The following is a 15254-nucleotide window of genomic DNA, read 5'->3' as shown; positions in this document are numbered from 1 at the left end:
AGCTTTCATGAAGCCTTTAAGCAAGGAAGGAATGGTTATCGTAAAACTGGAGCTTCTCTTGGAAATATGTGCTTGTCTATTTTGTGTTGCTGACCTTTTTGAAATCAGTTTGGGGAAACCATTGGGACCTTTCAATTTAAGACAGTAACAGTTCCTTATTTATTTATTTATTTATTTATTTTATAGGACTGTGCTTGCATTGTTGGTAGGCTCCCTTAACAATTATTTCTCCTCAAGCTCTCTCAAACTATCAGAACAACCTGTAGATTGTGTTCTTGATGATATGTATTTGGGAATGCCAGTCATTGTCAAGAAAGGAGAAAAAGATTTTAATTAAAGATCTGCCATTATTTATCATCTTTTAATGTTGATCTGTTGGAAGAACAGATTTTTCATTTTGGATTTTTTAATAAAAGTACATGCTATTCTGCAGATTCATTCTCCACCCTTTCTCAGACTCAGCCTTGCTCATAGAGTGTATTTCCTCTCTGGGATGAGATGTGAGCAGATCTGCCTCCTTTCTGTATTCTAGCATCCTCACGCCTCCTCTTTTATTCCAGTTCTCTGCCCTACCCACCCTCTGGCTACTTTCCTGCAATCATAAAATCACAGAATGGCCAGGGTTGAAAAGGACCACCGTGATCATCCAGTTTCAACCCCCCTGCCATGGGCAGGGTTGCCAACCACCTGTTTTCTGCTAGTATCGAACCTGACTGCAGTAGTGTGTCTCGGACTATAAATGGCTATTTGTGCCCAACATAAACCCACTGGATGAATTCTGCCTGTGGTTTCACCCCCTCTGCATCCTCTATTCGTTCCTTTGTACTGTGATACGCTGTGTAATGCATCAAGGTGCTGGCCTTGATGCCCACCTGAGTGGAAAATTCACCGTAACTTCTTCCTGCTGGTGCCTCTAAGGCGTGTGCTAATGCCTTGAAAATCACGCCTTGTCGTGCCTCTGTGCTTAATTGTGGTGCCGTTAATATCCCACGTTTTTACTACTGCACGGAGAGTGAATGTTAACTATTCAAAGGGGACGTATATTACATAGGATTAGATAACATAAATAATGTGAAAGCCATTTTCAAAAAACCTCTACCTTTTAATAAAATGGAATGTCAAATATACGAGCACGTCTTTCAAGAAATGATCAAAAACGTGAAAAGTTTCATATCCTTTTTAAAGTCATATAATTATCCGCCATCATGTAATTTTTTGTTAGATGGACAGTACAAAGATGAAAGAAGATTTTATAGATAACATCGCACTTCACAGCTGACTGAAGCAGGTGTTAGAAATGCAGATGAAGTGTACTGACTAAAGGCTATATAAATTTGAAGTGAAAATGCCACCGGTCTGCTTGCAGTGCCCTGCACATGTGAAGTTGCAGGTAGTTAAATTATTAATCTTATTGTGTGAACCAGTGCAGCAGTTAGAGAGAAGGTCCTTGTGCGTTTCAGATGTGCTTCTTTTTTTTTTCCTGTCCTCTTTTAACAGTACATGATGAGCAGCTAAGAGAATTTGCTTTGTTGTGTAAGTTTCTCTGTAGGATATATATGATGCAGCTAGACATGTTTGTAATATTAGCTTATTTGCCCATTTGGTTTTAAACAGGAATCTGCAAAGCAAGTATGCCATGGTGGACAAAGATGGTTTCTGTGGATGGAGGAGGCGATGTTAATGTGCAAATCCACAGCCAAGGGGAAATTTAATTGCACATGATCCTTAAGTGTGTGTGCTTCTGTGAAAGTGGTGCAAGCTGTTAATGCACAAGTCATTTGTTATGGGACTGCACAGCTTTGTGTGGATAGCATGGCCCTGTTGGTGCCCTAGTGGTGTGAAGCTGCTTAGTGTTTGGGTAGGAGGGCGCTGGGAAGGGGATGAGTGTTTTCTTCTAGGAACTCAGTGACCCGCTAATAAACTGTACTAACCTGTGAATTTAATTCTGTCGTGTCTTTATCAGCTGCCTGGAGCTAGTAATCCATCTGTAGGAGGCCCCATTCTCAGAAATTGGAAGTGGGTTGGGAGAGAGTATCTCCTAAAGAAAGAGGAATGGCACAGAGGCCCTTCCACATCACCTCATAGGGGACAGTCTATTTTCTGCTCACTCCCGAGCATCAGGGGAGAAGCAAGAGTTGGGATTCTGGTGTCAGTCAGCCTGAGCAGTGTTTGGCTGGCAGGGGAGGCAATAGTGGGGACATAGAGCAGTCCTCCATCACCTCAAATGGCTGCAAGAAAAGGGCAGCTTGTGCAGGATTTGTTACTAGATCTGCTAGTTCTACAGTTAAGCTGTCACTAAAGAATTGTTTTATTTATAAATAAGCTCGCAGAGCGTGGCAGTTGAGCTGGCAGTTCTGCTCAGGCTGGGGGAGCTGCTCTGTTGTCTGTAAATATCCTGTCTGTGGCTGAGAACCTGGTTCTGATGGGTGGAGCTGATATCCAAGTGTCTCTCCAATGCCTCATTTTGGATTGACAGCATCCAGTGGGCAAACCAGTCATTTGAAATTTGAAAAGGCTGTAAATGGTTATAAATGTTTTGCGTTTATCATCCCCCCACACCCCCTATAAGACCAAGAAATAAATACAAGATATTCAGTCATTTTCAGTACTTTTCATGCAGCTCTGCCCACAGGCACCTAGACTTTGTTTCTCTCCTGTTTTTGTTAACTGGTGCTCTAAGACGTGCATTTTTGTTCCATCGGTGATAGTTGTTATATCTTTCCATGAGTTACAGAACTGAGCTCCCTGAAGTGGGTGTGAAATTATATGGAGTCCTCAGAAGGATTGCTTTGCTAATCCAGATAATGCTCTGTAATGAAGCAGCTAATCTTTCTGGCTGTTCTCTTTGAGAAACAGCTACTATCAATTGTGCATCCTTATTTTGCAGGCCAATTAAAGCAGAGCAAAAGTGTACAGCCAATTTGTGTTAATAGACCGTTGTGTCCCCAGTAAAGAAATTTGATGTGAAATAATGTAAAATGTATTTGCTACTATTCCTTGTCATATTTTTATTAGATAGCTAGAAGGCAATCTAAGAGAAACACTACAACATAAGCTGTTTGCAAAACAATAAGTGTAGTTGTAGATTAATATTTAGAGTACAGCTTCAGTGCTTGGTTTGCTCATTTGGTCAAAGCACAAGTTTGGTTTTATTGCAGTTTTTCTTCTTTGTTGTTTTGCTCCCCTTACAGTCACTGTATGGGCTTCCCAGCCTGTGCATCCTGTGCCCTTGCTGCTCTGTATTCCAGTTCCAAAATCTGCTCCATTGGTTTATATATTCAAGTCAGGGAACAAAAGTAGAATTTCATCATTGCTTTCTCCATTTGCTTACCCTGAAGCAAAGAGTTAATGGCACACTGATGCTTCCCTCATTCATAAAGGTCTGTCAAAATGGGATACGTCACTCTAAAGACGTTTGGAAAAATAAATTATCAAAGTCCTACTTATATCAAGCTGGGGCATAATTACAGCATCATAAATGCTTAGTATTACGTTGGCTTTTTTATTCTTTTCCAGCTGATCTCCTTTAACTGTTGGAATTAAAATTATTATGCTAACTCAGACAGCTGCACAGTTCCAGCACCAGCTGAATTTGTTTGGAGGATATCTCAAGGCAGTGTTTTCAAGCAATTGTTAGAAAATTTGTCATCTGTAATATATAGAAAATGGTATAACTGGTTCAGTATCTGTTGAAATTATTTTAACTGACCTTAAAGGTCCTCTACAAACTCTTCCAAATAATTAGTGTGCTTTCTTTTAGAGGCAGAAAAGGCCATCACTGACTGTGGGGGTGGGAACACTATTGCAGTCTTAGCATCATGATTCACAAAAGCTGCTCAAGCCCTCAGACTCAGTGTGATACAGATTAAGATGGGTGGGGGTTACCCTGTATCAGCAGCCCCTGCTCCAGGAAGAGAGCACACACCCCACAGCAGTCCTGCTCCTTCCCTCTGCCTGGTTGCCACACAACCTCTGCCTGTCCATTTTTCTTGCTCCTGCGGCATCTCCTTGCCAGACATACACAGGTCTCGTTCAAGTTATCATTTGGGATCCTGCACTAACATAATGTGTTTAAGCTGAGATGAGAACATGGCTCTTCAGGGTGCTAACATCAACTAGCAGCTGCTATAGTGATAAACTTTGGAATTAGATTTTCCAGACAGATTCTCTTACAAATATCCCAATAGGAAAATCATTGCTTTATGAAATTATACGATCAGGTTGTTGAACTGAACTCATAGGGATTTCTGTTTATAGATTATCAAGCAGTAGTCTTGAAAAGCCTTTGGACACTGTTCTCCAGATTTGTTAGGATTATTTTAAGTCACGGTGGGAAGCTAATCATTAGGACTGAGATGCTTGCATTGTGCTGTTGAGATTCTTTGTTATGGCTTATAAATTCATTGACTGAAATGTTTGTTTAAATGCAAATTTAGTGGATTAAATATGTTAAGGAACTTCCAGGGTTTATATGTACTGCATTAGCTGCTCTAGTGTTCAAGCTTTGTGATAGAATCAGTCCTCTGCCACGCAGGTGCTGTGGTATGCATTGAGTTATGCATGTCTGGCATGGCAAAGGTGCAGTGCAGGTGTTTGAAGTGTGTGGATAGAATTGGTTCTGAAGTTTTATGGATTTTTATTTTTTTCTTGGAAAAAGATACTGTAAGCACTAGGGGTGGTTTGTGAAGGGAAGATTTTCCTTACCCATTTGTTTTAAGCTCTGAGTGTACGTCCATCACAGAAGAGAAATCTGAAAAATATGCTGAATTAGAACACAAGTGCATTTGTTCCAGCCTGATCGTGTCCGTACCTGGAGTTACCTTCGATGAGCTGAAGCACAAAAGCTTGAGTTCAGTGTGCTTTACAAAAGCAGTGCACGTGTCTGCAAAGGGTCAGTACTTTCTACACTTTCTATTGGCAAGTGCAGAAGGGGGTTTTTGCACTGAGTTCTCAGGGCTGTGCACATAAATGCCATTAGATTTGCATCCTAAAGGATGAATATTTGTGTCAAACATGCAGCTTTATTTACACTGTAACTTAGGCTGTAACCTCAAACAGTGTTTGTGCTTACAGTAGCATCTTACATAGACAGTGCTACTATCAGGCAGCTAGATTGCTGACTTCCCATCCCATTTTATAATGTGTTGAACAGCACTGTATGTGCTTGAATGATAGAGATGGAATGAGAAGAAACCTTCTCAGTATAATAATTTTTCAGACAATCTTCTTTTTAGACGCTGGGATTTTTTTTTTTTTCTTAGAAGTACTCGGGTTTTATTGTGTAAATTACAGAAAAAAACACTTCTGAAGTGCTTAAGAAGGAACCATTCTTTTCCTCTGCATCATGATAAATGTAGCAATTGTGTGTGTATACAAGAATAGATCATATTGAACATCCCCTGAGCTCCGTTTGCAGACAAGTCCTATCTCCACCATGACAAAATTCCCATAAGAGTTTAAATTATTAATGCCCTGGAATCTGCGGGGTTCAGCAGATATGTTCAGCATTATTGATGGCAAACTTTATCCCTTTATTTCTCAGAAACGTAATGAAATAGGGAGTACCTCAAATAACTGCATTTCATGTTTAGGCTAATTTTGTAGAGGGCAGTGGGCTTTGCCTTAATGTGTGTAAATACAATTTTTCTCTTACAGCAGATTGTATAGTAGATGGGAATGAGGCTGATTTGGCACTAATTTATGAATCCTTCTAGCATTCTCTGTGTGCTGCACCCTGCGCAGGCAAGATGCTCTAATTACACTTACTCTATATAATGAGAGCTTTTAATGACAATTACTGATTGTTGTTACGGATGTTTTGGGACCATTTTTTCTGTCTTAAGAAGATGTATTGACTATCACAAGAGAAGACTTATATTTTCACATTATGCCGTATCTCTCCTTGCATTCACAACCAGGAGGCTGATTGGTGAAACTGCTAACGAGTAGCCACAGAGAATTATTGTTTGGTTAATGTGACTTGTGGAGATGTTATTTTTTCACTTCTTAACATTTCTGAATTCAAACTTGCACATACACTTATTCTTTTTCTTAGCAATAATAATCAGTAATGTTATACAAGTGATATTTGTTTCACATAACAGGATAAAACTCAAATTTACACTGAGTATTTCGCTGCCACATTATGCAGAAGCATTTACAAAAGCTTCATTTTCTGTCTTAATGCATAGGTATAAAGGAAGGTTGCCAGTTTTAAATAGATGTAGGTATAATCTTTGTTGTAGTTTAAAATTAGAAAACTGTAGTGGAGAGCAGTGAGTATACTCGTTTCTAGATTGCAAAGAAGCTTTACATAGATCCTTTTCGTGTTTTTTTTTTAATATGGCTGTAAGTGTACTTCTCATTGACTGTTGTTATCTGTTAATATAAATCCAGATTTGGACAGCTTCCAGCTTAGAGGTCACTTGAGAAAGTGAGCTATCAATAATTGAAGGATCAGCTTAACACTCGTGAAGAGACAGTTTAAAAGATTTTTTTTTCTACACTTTCACCCACAGTTTTGGGGAGTGGGCTGCAGCAGAGGGCTGGGCTAAGGGTGTCTTTCATTGCTTTGGTTCCTGCTACTGGCAGCCTCGTATTGATACTGGAGGTGTAACCTTATAATTAATTCTAAGGAAGCAAAAGAACCAAACATAAAGACTTCCAGTTTCCTTTGCATGCCACATTAGCTGTTTGCTCTCTTTGATACCTTCCGGCTTGCCATGCTGTCTGCTGTTCTAATGCAGTTAGCTGTGGGACTTGAGACTACAGTCTGCACCTAGGGCCAGCAACAGAAAGCAAGAATCTTACATGTTCTGGCATTGGTTCCCAAACATTTGTGTGACTGGAATACAGTGTGCATTGTGTCTTTCTGTACAGTCTGATTGAGCTGTTTCTGTTACTCAGAGTGGTCTGGCTTGCAGTCACAGATACCAGCTTGACTTGATTGGATACATTCTTTTGATCCCACAGGCTTGCACTCCCTCAGGTGTAGATGGTTTTCTAGCAGGGGGTTTCTGAATTTTACGTCAAGTTATGCTTAATCTCCTTATTCAGAAGCGGAAATCTGGCCCACAGGCCTTGGAACCAGAATCTTAGTTCAGAGGTCAGCAACACACACACCATGGTGCTAAAGAAGATGACCAAGAAGAGCATTTGTGGTACACAGAAGGTCAAGTACTGGGGAGCACAACATCCTAACAGTTGTCTGTGGTGGCTTTCAGTTTCTGTCTTTCAGTACAACTCTACTGTTACTAGAAGCTTCACATGAGAAGAGTATCTTCATTTTGAAAAGCATTGGGTCTGAGCTGCTGAGTTTCTGAACAGTCTTGTGTCTCCACAGGCAGGCTTAGCCTCTGGTTTGAGAAGCAGAAATACAGCCTGAGAGAATAGCCTTAGAGGGGTTTTATCCTAGTCATAGCCGACCTGTTCTTTCTGTTGATTAGTTTTAGTCTACCTTACACAAGCTGTCTCTCATCTGGCGACATGTTGAGGCTTTAATTTTCTAATTAACACTAGCAGAATCCACTTGTCGGGAAAGGAAAGAATGACGGACTTCAGAAAGCAAATTTCTTATTCACATGTGTATATATTTTTTTCTTTTAAAAGAAGTTTCTCACAAAGACTATAGAAACCAATGCAAGTTATTGTATATACTTTACTATGTTCAGTTTTAGGCACCTCAGTACAGAAAGGACATTGAGGTGCTGGAGCAGGTCTATAGAAGGGCAGCAAGGCTTGTGAGGGCCTGGAGAACGTGCCCTCTGAGGAGCAACTGGGGCTGTTTAGTCTAGGGAAGAGTAGGCTGAGAGGAGACCTTATTGCTCTCTTCCAATACCTGAAAGGTGCTTACAGTGAGAGTGGGGTTGGTCTCTTCTCGCTAGTGGCAGCTGACAGGACAAGGGGAAATGGCCTCAAGTTGCACCAGGGAGGTTTAGGTTGGATGTCATGAAAAGCTTTACAGAAATGGTTGTTAAGCACTGGAATAGGCTCCCCAGAGAGGTGGTTGAGTCACCATCCCTGAATGTGTTTAAAAAACATTTAGATGTGGTGCTCAGGGACATGATTCAGTGGAGGGTTGTTAGAGTTAGGGTACTATGGTTAGGTTGTGGTTGGATTTGATGATCTTTAAGGTCTTCTGCTTTCCTGAGCAATTCTATGGTTCTATACAGGAGTGTATTTGGAAGAAATTGTGTTCAGGAGATTTATATTCTTGAATTATTCTGAGATAACAGGTATGATTTCTTTTTATGGAGAACTGAAAATGTGTCTGAAAGGGCAGAGTTGGGTGTGAAAAGCAGGCAGGAGCTTAGAGAGAAGCATCTCCAAATGAGTCACAAATGAAGTTAGTAAACTGAAGTGCTAGAAATTGCATCTTGGATGTCTCATGTCCTCTCTAGTGAACTGTCAAGTCTTTCACTGTAACCATGAAGTATTTAAGAGTTATTTCAGTCTAACAAAGGTATGATGGCTTTTTTGGGAAACAAGTCAGTGTTCAGGTTAGAAGTGATATAATTTTCCCAAACTTATGTGTAATTATAGACCATTAGGTCAGGGGCTGTTGTTTTTGGTTTTGTTTTTTATTTTTGTGGTAGCTACCACAGTGAGACCTTTCTGTGGGGTCCTGCAGAGGACATCAGTCTGGTAGGGTTTGCTTTGAAAAGCCCTAAACAATGATGCAGTTGAAATGGCTGGCTGAGGGGTATTTTATGGGATGCTATGGGCAGAGTTTCTGCAGTAACTCAGAACAGTCGCTTTGCCATGAATTAGGGATCATTAGCAATTCATTAGTTTCAGTGGGTTGCCTAGGTGCATGGAAGTACAAAAGCTATCAGAACAACTGAAAATGGCCTTATAAAAGAAATACTGTGATTTGGGAGCTAATCTTGATTGGGGGGGGGGGGGGGGGAGAGAAAAAAGGAGGGCTGGAAAATGGATTCTGAAGAGGTTTAAAATGGGCACGAGGGAGATTTATGTACTTCAGTGATGACATCGCAGCTGTTCACAGTTCATTGCCAATACCTGGCAACTTTGAAGTATGCTAAACTTCTTGCTTGCTTGCTATATCAAAGCAGCACAGCAAGCAAGGATGCTTCAGATGCTGCAGGCTTCAAATAAGGGGTAGCTTTTCCTAAATGTGTTTGTACATTCATTCATTCATTTCAAGTTACCTTGCTTTGCTTTGCAGGTTCTCACAATGCCAAATGCTCCTATCTAGTGAATGTCAAAGGTGTTTGTTTGTTTTTTTACAGCTAACCCTGAATGCTTTCAGAAGAGAAGTATGATCAAGTAAAATGAGATATATATATTTAATGTATAATAAGACATAAATACAAGTAATACATATAATATTTGTCTATAAATACAAATTTTAATCTGGGGTACAATACTTCATTGATTTTCTGGTGAGAGAGCTATTTCAGAAAGTGACAATACATTGCTTTCTTGGGCTGTGATTTAAGCCAGCACAATGAAATGAACAAGCCTCTTTTTTTTTTTTTTATTCCCCCCACTCAGAACCTGTCTGTAATCCATTTTGGAAATGGCCTGAAGAATAGGAGATAGTTAACTGTGGCCAAAGGAAAGGAGGCTCAGGATAACAATTCATTAGTCAGCTTTGCTAGAGGAGACTGAAGTGAGGCTGTTCCCTGTGTAAACTCAAAAGGTAGAATTTCTGCCCTGCTAAAAATCAATGGAAAAATCTGCTCTGGCACAAACATGCAGGGTTTCTTTAATTAAATGTTTTGCTAAGAGACAGAAAGGTTAGGAGTTTTTGTTTGTTTTTTGTAGTGAATTTGAAGTTTATCTTGTTCAGGAAAGAACTCTACTTTGTATTTACCATACGCTCATACAAATACTTTTACACAGCCTTTCTGGTAATGTCTTATCATGGCTCTACTGGATTCCCTCCCTGGGTTCCATGACAAATCATGTGTGGAGCATTCTTTCTTAATTAGTCTGAATGTCTTCCCAGCTGGAGAAATGGTACTCAAACTCTTCTTGTTTGAGTGGAACATCAACAAATAAATGATAATGCTACATTAAATGCCTTGAATTTCATACACTACTATTAAGAGCTGAGATACAAAATAGTACAAGATGGGTTTTTAAATGCAATAATGCTTATGTTACAAGTACTTTTCTTTAGTTATCTAAGATTTTCCAATTGCTTTTTCAAGCATCTGTGAGATGGGAGTTGTGCCACAATTTGGTAGTGATATTGAGAGTTGGTAATGATTTTGAGAGGCATTACAAGAGGGAGTCTGGAATTACCTATAAGAGTACAGAAATCCGATGGAGCCTGGACTCTCCTGGCTTTTGTGCAAGAAATCAAGAGAAATGCCCTTTGTGAGCACCAGTTCTGTATCAGTGGAGTATGAACTGCACTGCTCCAGTGGGAGCCTCTAAACAGTCTTATCTACTGCTTGATAAAGCAAAGCAGGGGAATCTACAGTCTTCATGTGTACATGGTTAGATCCCCTTTTTCCCATCTCCTAAAATAATCTCTTTTTTTGTATTGTTCATTGTTATTACTGTGAGATCCATGTCAACACAGCGTTCTTTGTTTCTGCTAGTATCCAGACATTTATTAAATGCTAAGTCTGAGCTTTCTTAGTGCAAGCAAGAGCAGTAAGGACAAAAATAACATTTTAGCATTTAACACTTCTCCCTAATCTTCTTTGCCAGCTTTTTAGGAACAGTTTCAACTTTTAAATGGTTTGGGTGCTCTGGTTATGCACATTGAAAAGACTTGTCTTGTGCTAGATCTTGTTCTTGAGATCGCTAGATGTATCTGCGGAATCCTTTCCATTCTGGAGCACATAAACTGATGGCATGCTTGTTCGCTTATTGCCATTACTGCTAACTTCCTTGACTCTTAAGGGATTTCTGTTAAAAATCCAGTAAAAAGGAAAAAAAGCAAAAGACCAGAACAAACAAGCAAAGCCCCTCAAATATCTAGCTCCCTTGGCTTTCTTTGCTATCCTCTGGGATTTTTCTAACGTGTGTTGCATAAGCCAGGTTATATACTTCTGAGGAATCAGACTGCCTAATAAATACAACATGCATAATTTTTTACACCTTGTGTTATCTAACTAGTTAGCGCTGCTGTAAAACAAACAAACAATGCAAATAACTCAATGCTCAAATTCCCATGTTAATTTGTAGGTCAGCACTGGTGTTTTCCTTTTTATGCTTTTGTTTCTCTACTGATAGTATATGAAAGTTGCATACAGATTAAATGAGTTACTGGCAGTGTAGGAAGATCAGTGGAAGCAGCTCTTTGGCTTTTTGACAACCATTTGCATGGTAAGCTGGACAAAAAGGAGAGTTGCTCTTCAGTAAGTTTCAGTCCCAGCATTCTAGTAACTTGTCTATAGCTATGTAAATTATTAAAAACAATCTTTTTCCCAAGTTTTTTTGTATTCCTTTAAAGACAATATTTTGGTGTTCTGGTACAAAAAAGAACATTTGTGTTTTTAATATACTATTAAATAATTTGAGGTTATATAGTTTCTTTTTAACCTATGTAGATAGTATCATATATAATGTTTGGATTATACAAATAATATTCATTATGTATGAGACAGGGTGTTAACATTGTGCACAGAAACATGTAAGAAACCCTTTTTAATCTTCTAATTAACATTTACCTGCCTCTGTTCCCTCTGTATGCAATCAAGGCAACATTAAAAAAGAAAACCAACAAAACCACTGTTCAAATATGCCATTTCAGAAAAGGAAAACAAAGACAGTTTGCCAGGGCAAAGGGCAGGGTCATCAATTTGTATTCAGTGACTGTGACGTGTTGCATCAAGAGGACTTAATCAAACCTTTTTAATGTACTTTGTTCAAGAGGTTGAAAGCAGTACTGCTACATTGGCTGTATAGGCACAAGCGGACTTGTCTGTTAGACTGCAGGTTTTCCCTTCAAATTGTAAGCAAGTGTGTAACAAAATCCTGGTTTTGGATGCAACTGCACTGATGTTTGTAACTCACGTGCACAACCTAATCCGGATACATTGAGGCTCAACTGTCTGGCACTGCAGTTCATGTATTGGGTGCTGGGTTTTTTGCAAATGTTTTTTTATGCAAGTGGTTGTGCATGAAAACCTCTCTTGCATACTGTAGTTCATTGGGCATCTGATTTTGTTGGACAATTTATTTTTATCTGTCTTCTTTGTTCGAAGGAATAAATATCATACAGAGGGAAAATCTGATACATTTTGCCAGCAGGTCTGTAGTACTGAAGCACATGATTTGGCAAGAGCTTGAGGCTATTCTCCTGGCTGTTGGACATTTTGCATCACTCAGCCACCAGTGGTACATCTTGATTCATTAGAAAACTGTGAGTGGGTCGACTTTGTTTCCTCTGTAGCCTGGAAGTGTTCAGTCAGACAGAACAGTGTCCTTCGTTACGAATTTAAAGCTTTGAGTATATGAAACACGTGCCCTGTACTCAGGCAGCTGATTGGCAGTGTCTAATTGCTGGCAGAAGTGGCATTTCTCAAAGAAGACTGACCAAGAAGTGTTGAGGATTGCAGCTTAGCCTGTTGTTTAAACTCACTGTTCTTTCATGGTTCCGTCTGCAGATTATTAAGGAGCTTTCTGTTGGATCCATTATTCATTAATGACTTAGTTAAATAATACAGTGTAATTAATCTATGTTCTTAATTTCTGAAGTTCATCTAATGTGTAGGTAATAACAGCGAGATCTGTGGTCGCTGGGTTGTATTGTAACTCTGGGTGGAAGCAAAGAATATAATTTTTTGATGGTTTGTACATGCATGAGACATACTTGGAAAATAAGTTTATTTCATGGAATGTTGAAGCTATATTGCAGGAAACATGAAACTATTCATTCTAGGTCTGAGCAAAGGTATAGAGTTTTTTTCCAAATAACTTTTGTAATCTGTACAGGACAAGAGAAGGCTGGCTTCTAGGAAATACCTCATGCTATCAAAGCCTTCCTTTAGTTTGCACATTCCTTAGTTCAGATGCCACTCTCCTTGTCGATATGTTTCCCTCATATCATTGTACTGTCCGCTCAATATCCAGGATGTTGCATTAAAACTTGAAAGCCTGAATGTGTGTAAAGTAGGCTGTTCTGCTGCTTCTTCTGATGCACTGAGAAAGGAAGCTTCTCCACTGCTTGCAGTTTGGATTGACTGAGTTACGCACTAATGAACCTTTCTGTAATGCTGCAATTTGTTGCAGATTTGGGGACAACTGCCACTGATAGTCAGTGGCAAGCTCGGGAAATACAGGCAGACTCTACACTGTGGTATTGTCACAGCGTTTTTATCAGGGAGTATAGATAACTGGCACATAAAGAGCTGGGCTGGAGGGATGTCAGATTATCAGAGAAGACCTGCAGCTTTATAGGTCCAGGATTCACCACAGGGGAAGTCTTGTTTTCTGAAGTCTGGGCAGGACTAGAAGTCCTGTGTTTTGGCTGAGTGATTCAGGTGTCCATACACAAAGGCTATAGAGTACTGTGCATCCTGCTCTGTGGTGGCTGCAGTGGGAGTGCTGTGGCAGCTCACAGTTCAGCTCACACAGGTCGGATGTAGATGAAAGTGAACTAGGTATGTGCAGCCCTGTGTTTCACTCCCTGAGCATTCCTCTGAACAAAGAAAGGTTGGATCAATTCACCTACCCTTACTTTCACCATCTGTATGTCTTTGTGAACTGTACCATGATAAAGATGGGCTCCTTCCTTCCTTCCTTCCTGCATGTGAAGTCCTTGTGGGTCAGTCTGTAATGAAAGCATGAGCTGCGACAGCTGAGGAGCAGCAGCTTCTCCTAAGCAGGATCTGCAGGTAAGCTGGTGAACGGTCTGAACATCGACTTGTTTCTGGGGCCGTTAGGCAGCATAGGGAAGAAAGAAAAGTTTGAAATGTATGAAGAAAATACAGCTTCTGCTTGCAAATTTAAATGACTTCATCCATGAAAAGGGTAAAGAAAGTTTAAAAAATAAATATGTTATTCAAAATACAGATATTGGATAATGAAAAGAAAAAAATGAATTCTTGGTGTTTATGTATTGGCAAAGCATATCAGTATTTTCATCCTTTATGCTGTATACTTTTAAGGTAGCAACACAGCAGGTTGGATCCTGATTTGACCTTCCTGCCTGGCTGTTCAGCTCAGTGGTTTCCCTGTAGAAATAGAAACTGACACTGCCTTGCTTGAATTTTCTTCAATCAATACGAGTGTGGCACAGTACAAATTATACAGTAGAATCATATTTAAGAAAAGCTCATCCATTGATACAGATGGATAGAGAAGTAAGTTTTTTATCAAAGAGCTTTCAAATTATTCTTTAAGTGAAATGGGACCTTATGGAATTGTGTGTTCTGTTACTTGTTAGATGCGGATGTTCTTTTCAGCTTTGTTTAGCAGAGTCCCTCAGTATATAAGTTAATGAGTGCTACTGTACATCTAAAATGTAGCTACCTAAGAATATTGATGGATGGATTTCTTTAACTTTAGGAGCAAACCCTTTAGGATTATGCATTGTGTGAGTACAAATCTACAGCAGCCAAACTGATAATTTGCCTGACTAGGAATATTAACCATACCATATCAAATAACTGCCAGAAACAATTCTCCACCATTTCCCGTGACTTCATTTTAATTGATTTTTTTCAACTTCCAGCTTCTGAGATTTTGTTTACTCTGACAGAATGTTTATTAAATGCGTAAAAAGAAAATTGTTTTGTAAATTGTTTCCGAGAGTGTTTTTATCTTTCATAAATTGGTGGCTCGTTTAATGTTTTCCAACTACCTTTGTTTTCCACCTCCATGTTCTGCCTCATTTGTTTCCTTATTGGATTTGGTGATTAAATACTGATCAGCTGCTGGTCTGATCAGCTGTGCGTATTGTTTTCTTTCACCCATTGCTTATATACACCCTGAGGACAGGGCTACACACAGCTATAAACTGAGGGCTCTGTGTTTAGTTGGTATCACTTGATCTGTTTCACAAATGATGTTGAACTTGACAATGAAAATTTGTACAACTGGTAATTGGAACAGACCTGTGTGTTCCAGCAGAAATAAGTGGCACACTGCAGTTCAAAAGGGCTGTCAGTTTGCTGCTTGCCATTGCAGAGCCTGGGTTTGTGTTCAGGCCTTGGACACTACATAGAGTATTGATGGTGCTTTGATAAGGATTTTTATTGTCTTGTTCTCTCTTTTTTTTTTTTTTCCTCTAAGAGATCATATACTTAGTTGCAATAATGTATGTTAAT

At 39.5% G+C, this 15254-nt stretch overlaps 1 protein-coding gene across 16 annotated transcripts in view; it reads left to right on the top strand.

The window, feature by feature from the left end:
- The window catches only part of SLC10A7 (solute carrier family 10 member 7), a 135037-nt gene that overhangs the window by 53360 nt on the left and 66423 nt on the right, over nucleotides 1–15254 (top strand). The window contains exon 7 of one of the 16 annotated variants that reach the window (XM_085544966.1): nucleotides 1615–1931. The exons of the other annotated variants lie outside the window; for them this stretch is intronic. Coding sequence (XP_085401092.1) covers nucleotides 1615–1712 — 98 coding nt within the window. The 3' untranslated portion in view covers nucleotides 1713–1931. Of the gene's footprint in view, nucleotides 1–1614; nucleotides 1932–15254 lie in introns of those variants that run through there. 16 annotated transcript variants of the gene reach the window in all.

Source organism: Coturnix japonica, chromosome 4 (assembly GCF_054131305.1).
Source record: "Coturnix japonica strain WE chromosome 4, WE-NBRP24, whole genome shotgun sequence".
In the NCBI taxonomy this organism is placed as follows: domain Eukaryota; kingdom Metazoa; phylum Chordata; class Aves; order Galliformes; family Phasianidae; genus Coturnix; species Coturnix japonica.
Note: the sequence above shows the minus strand (reverse complement) of the source record. Positions and strands in the feature narration are given on the sequence as shown.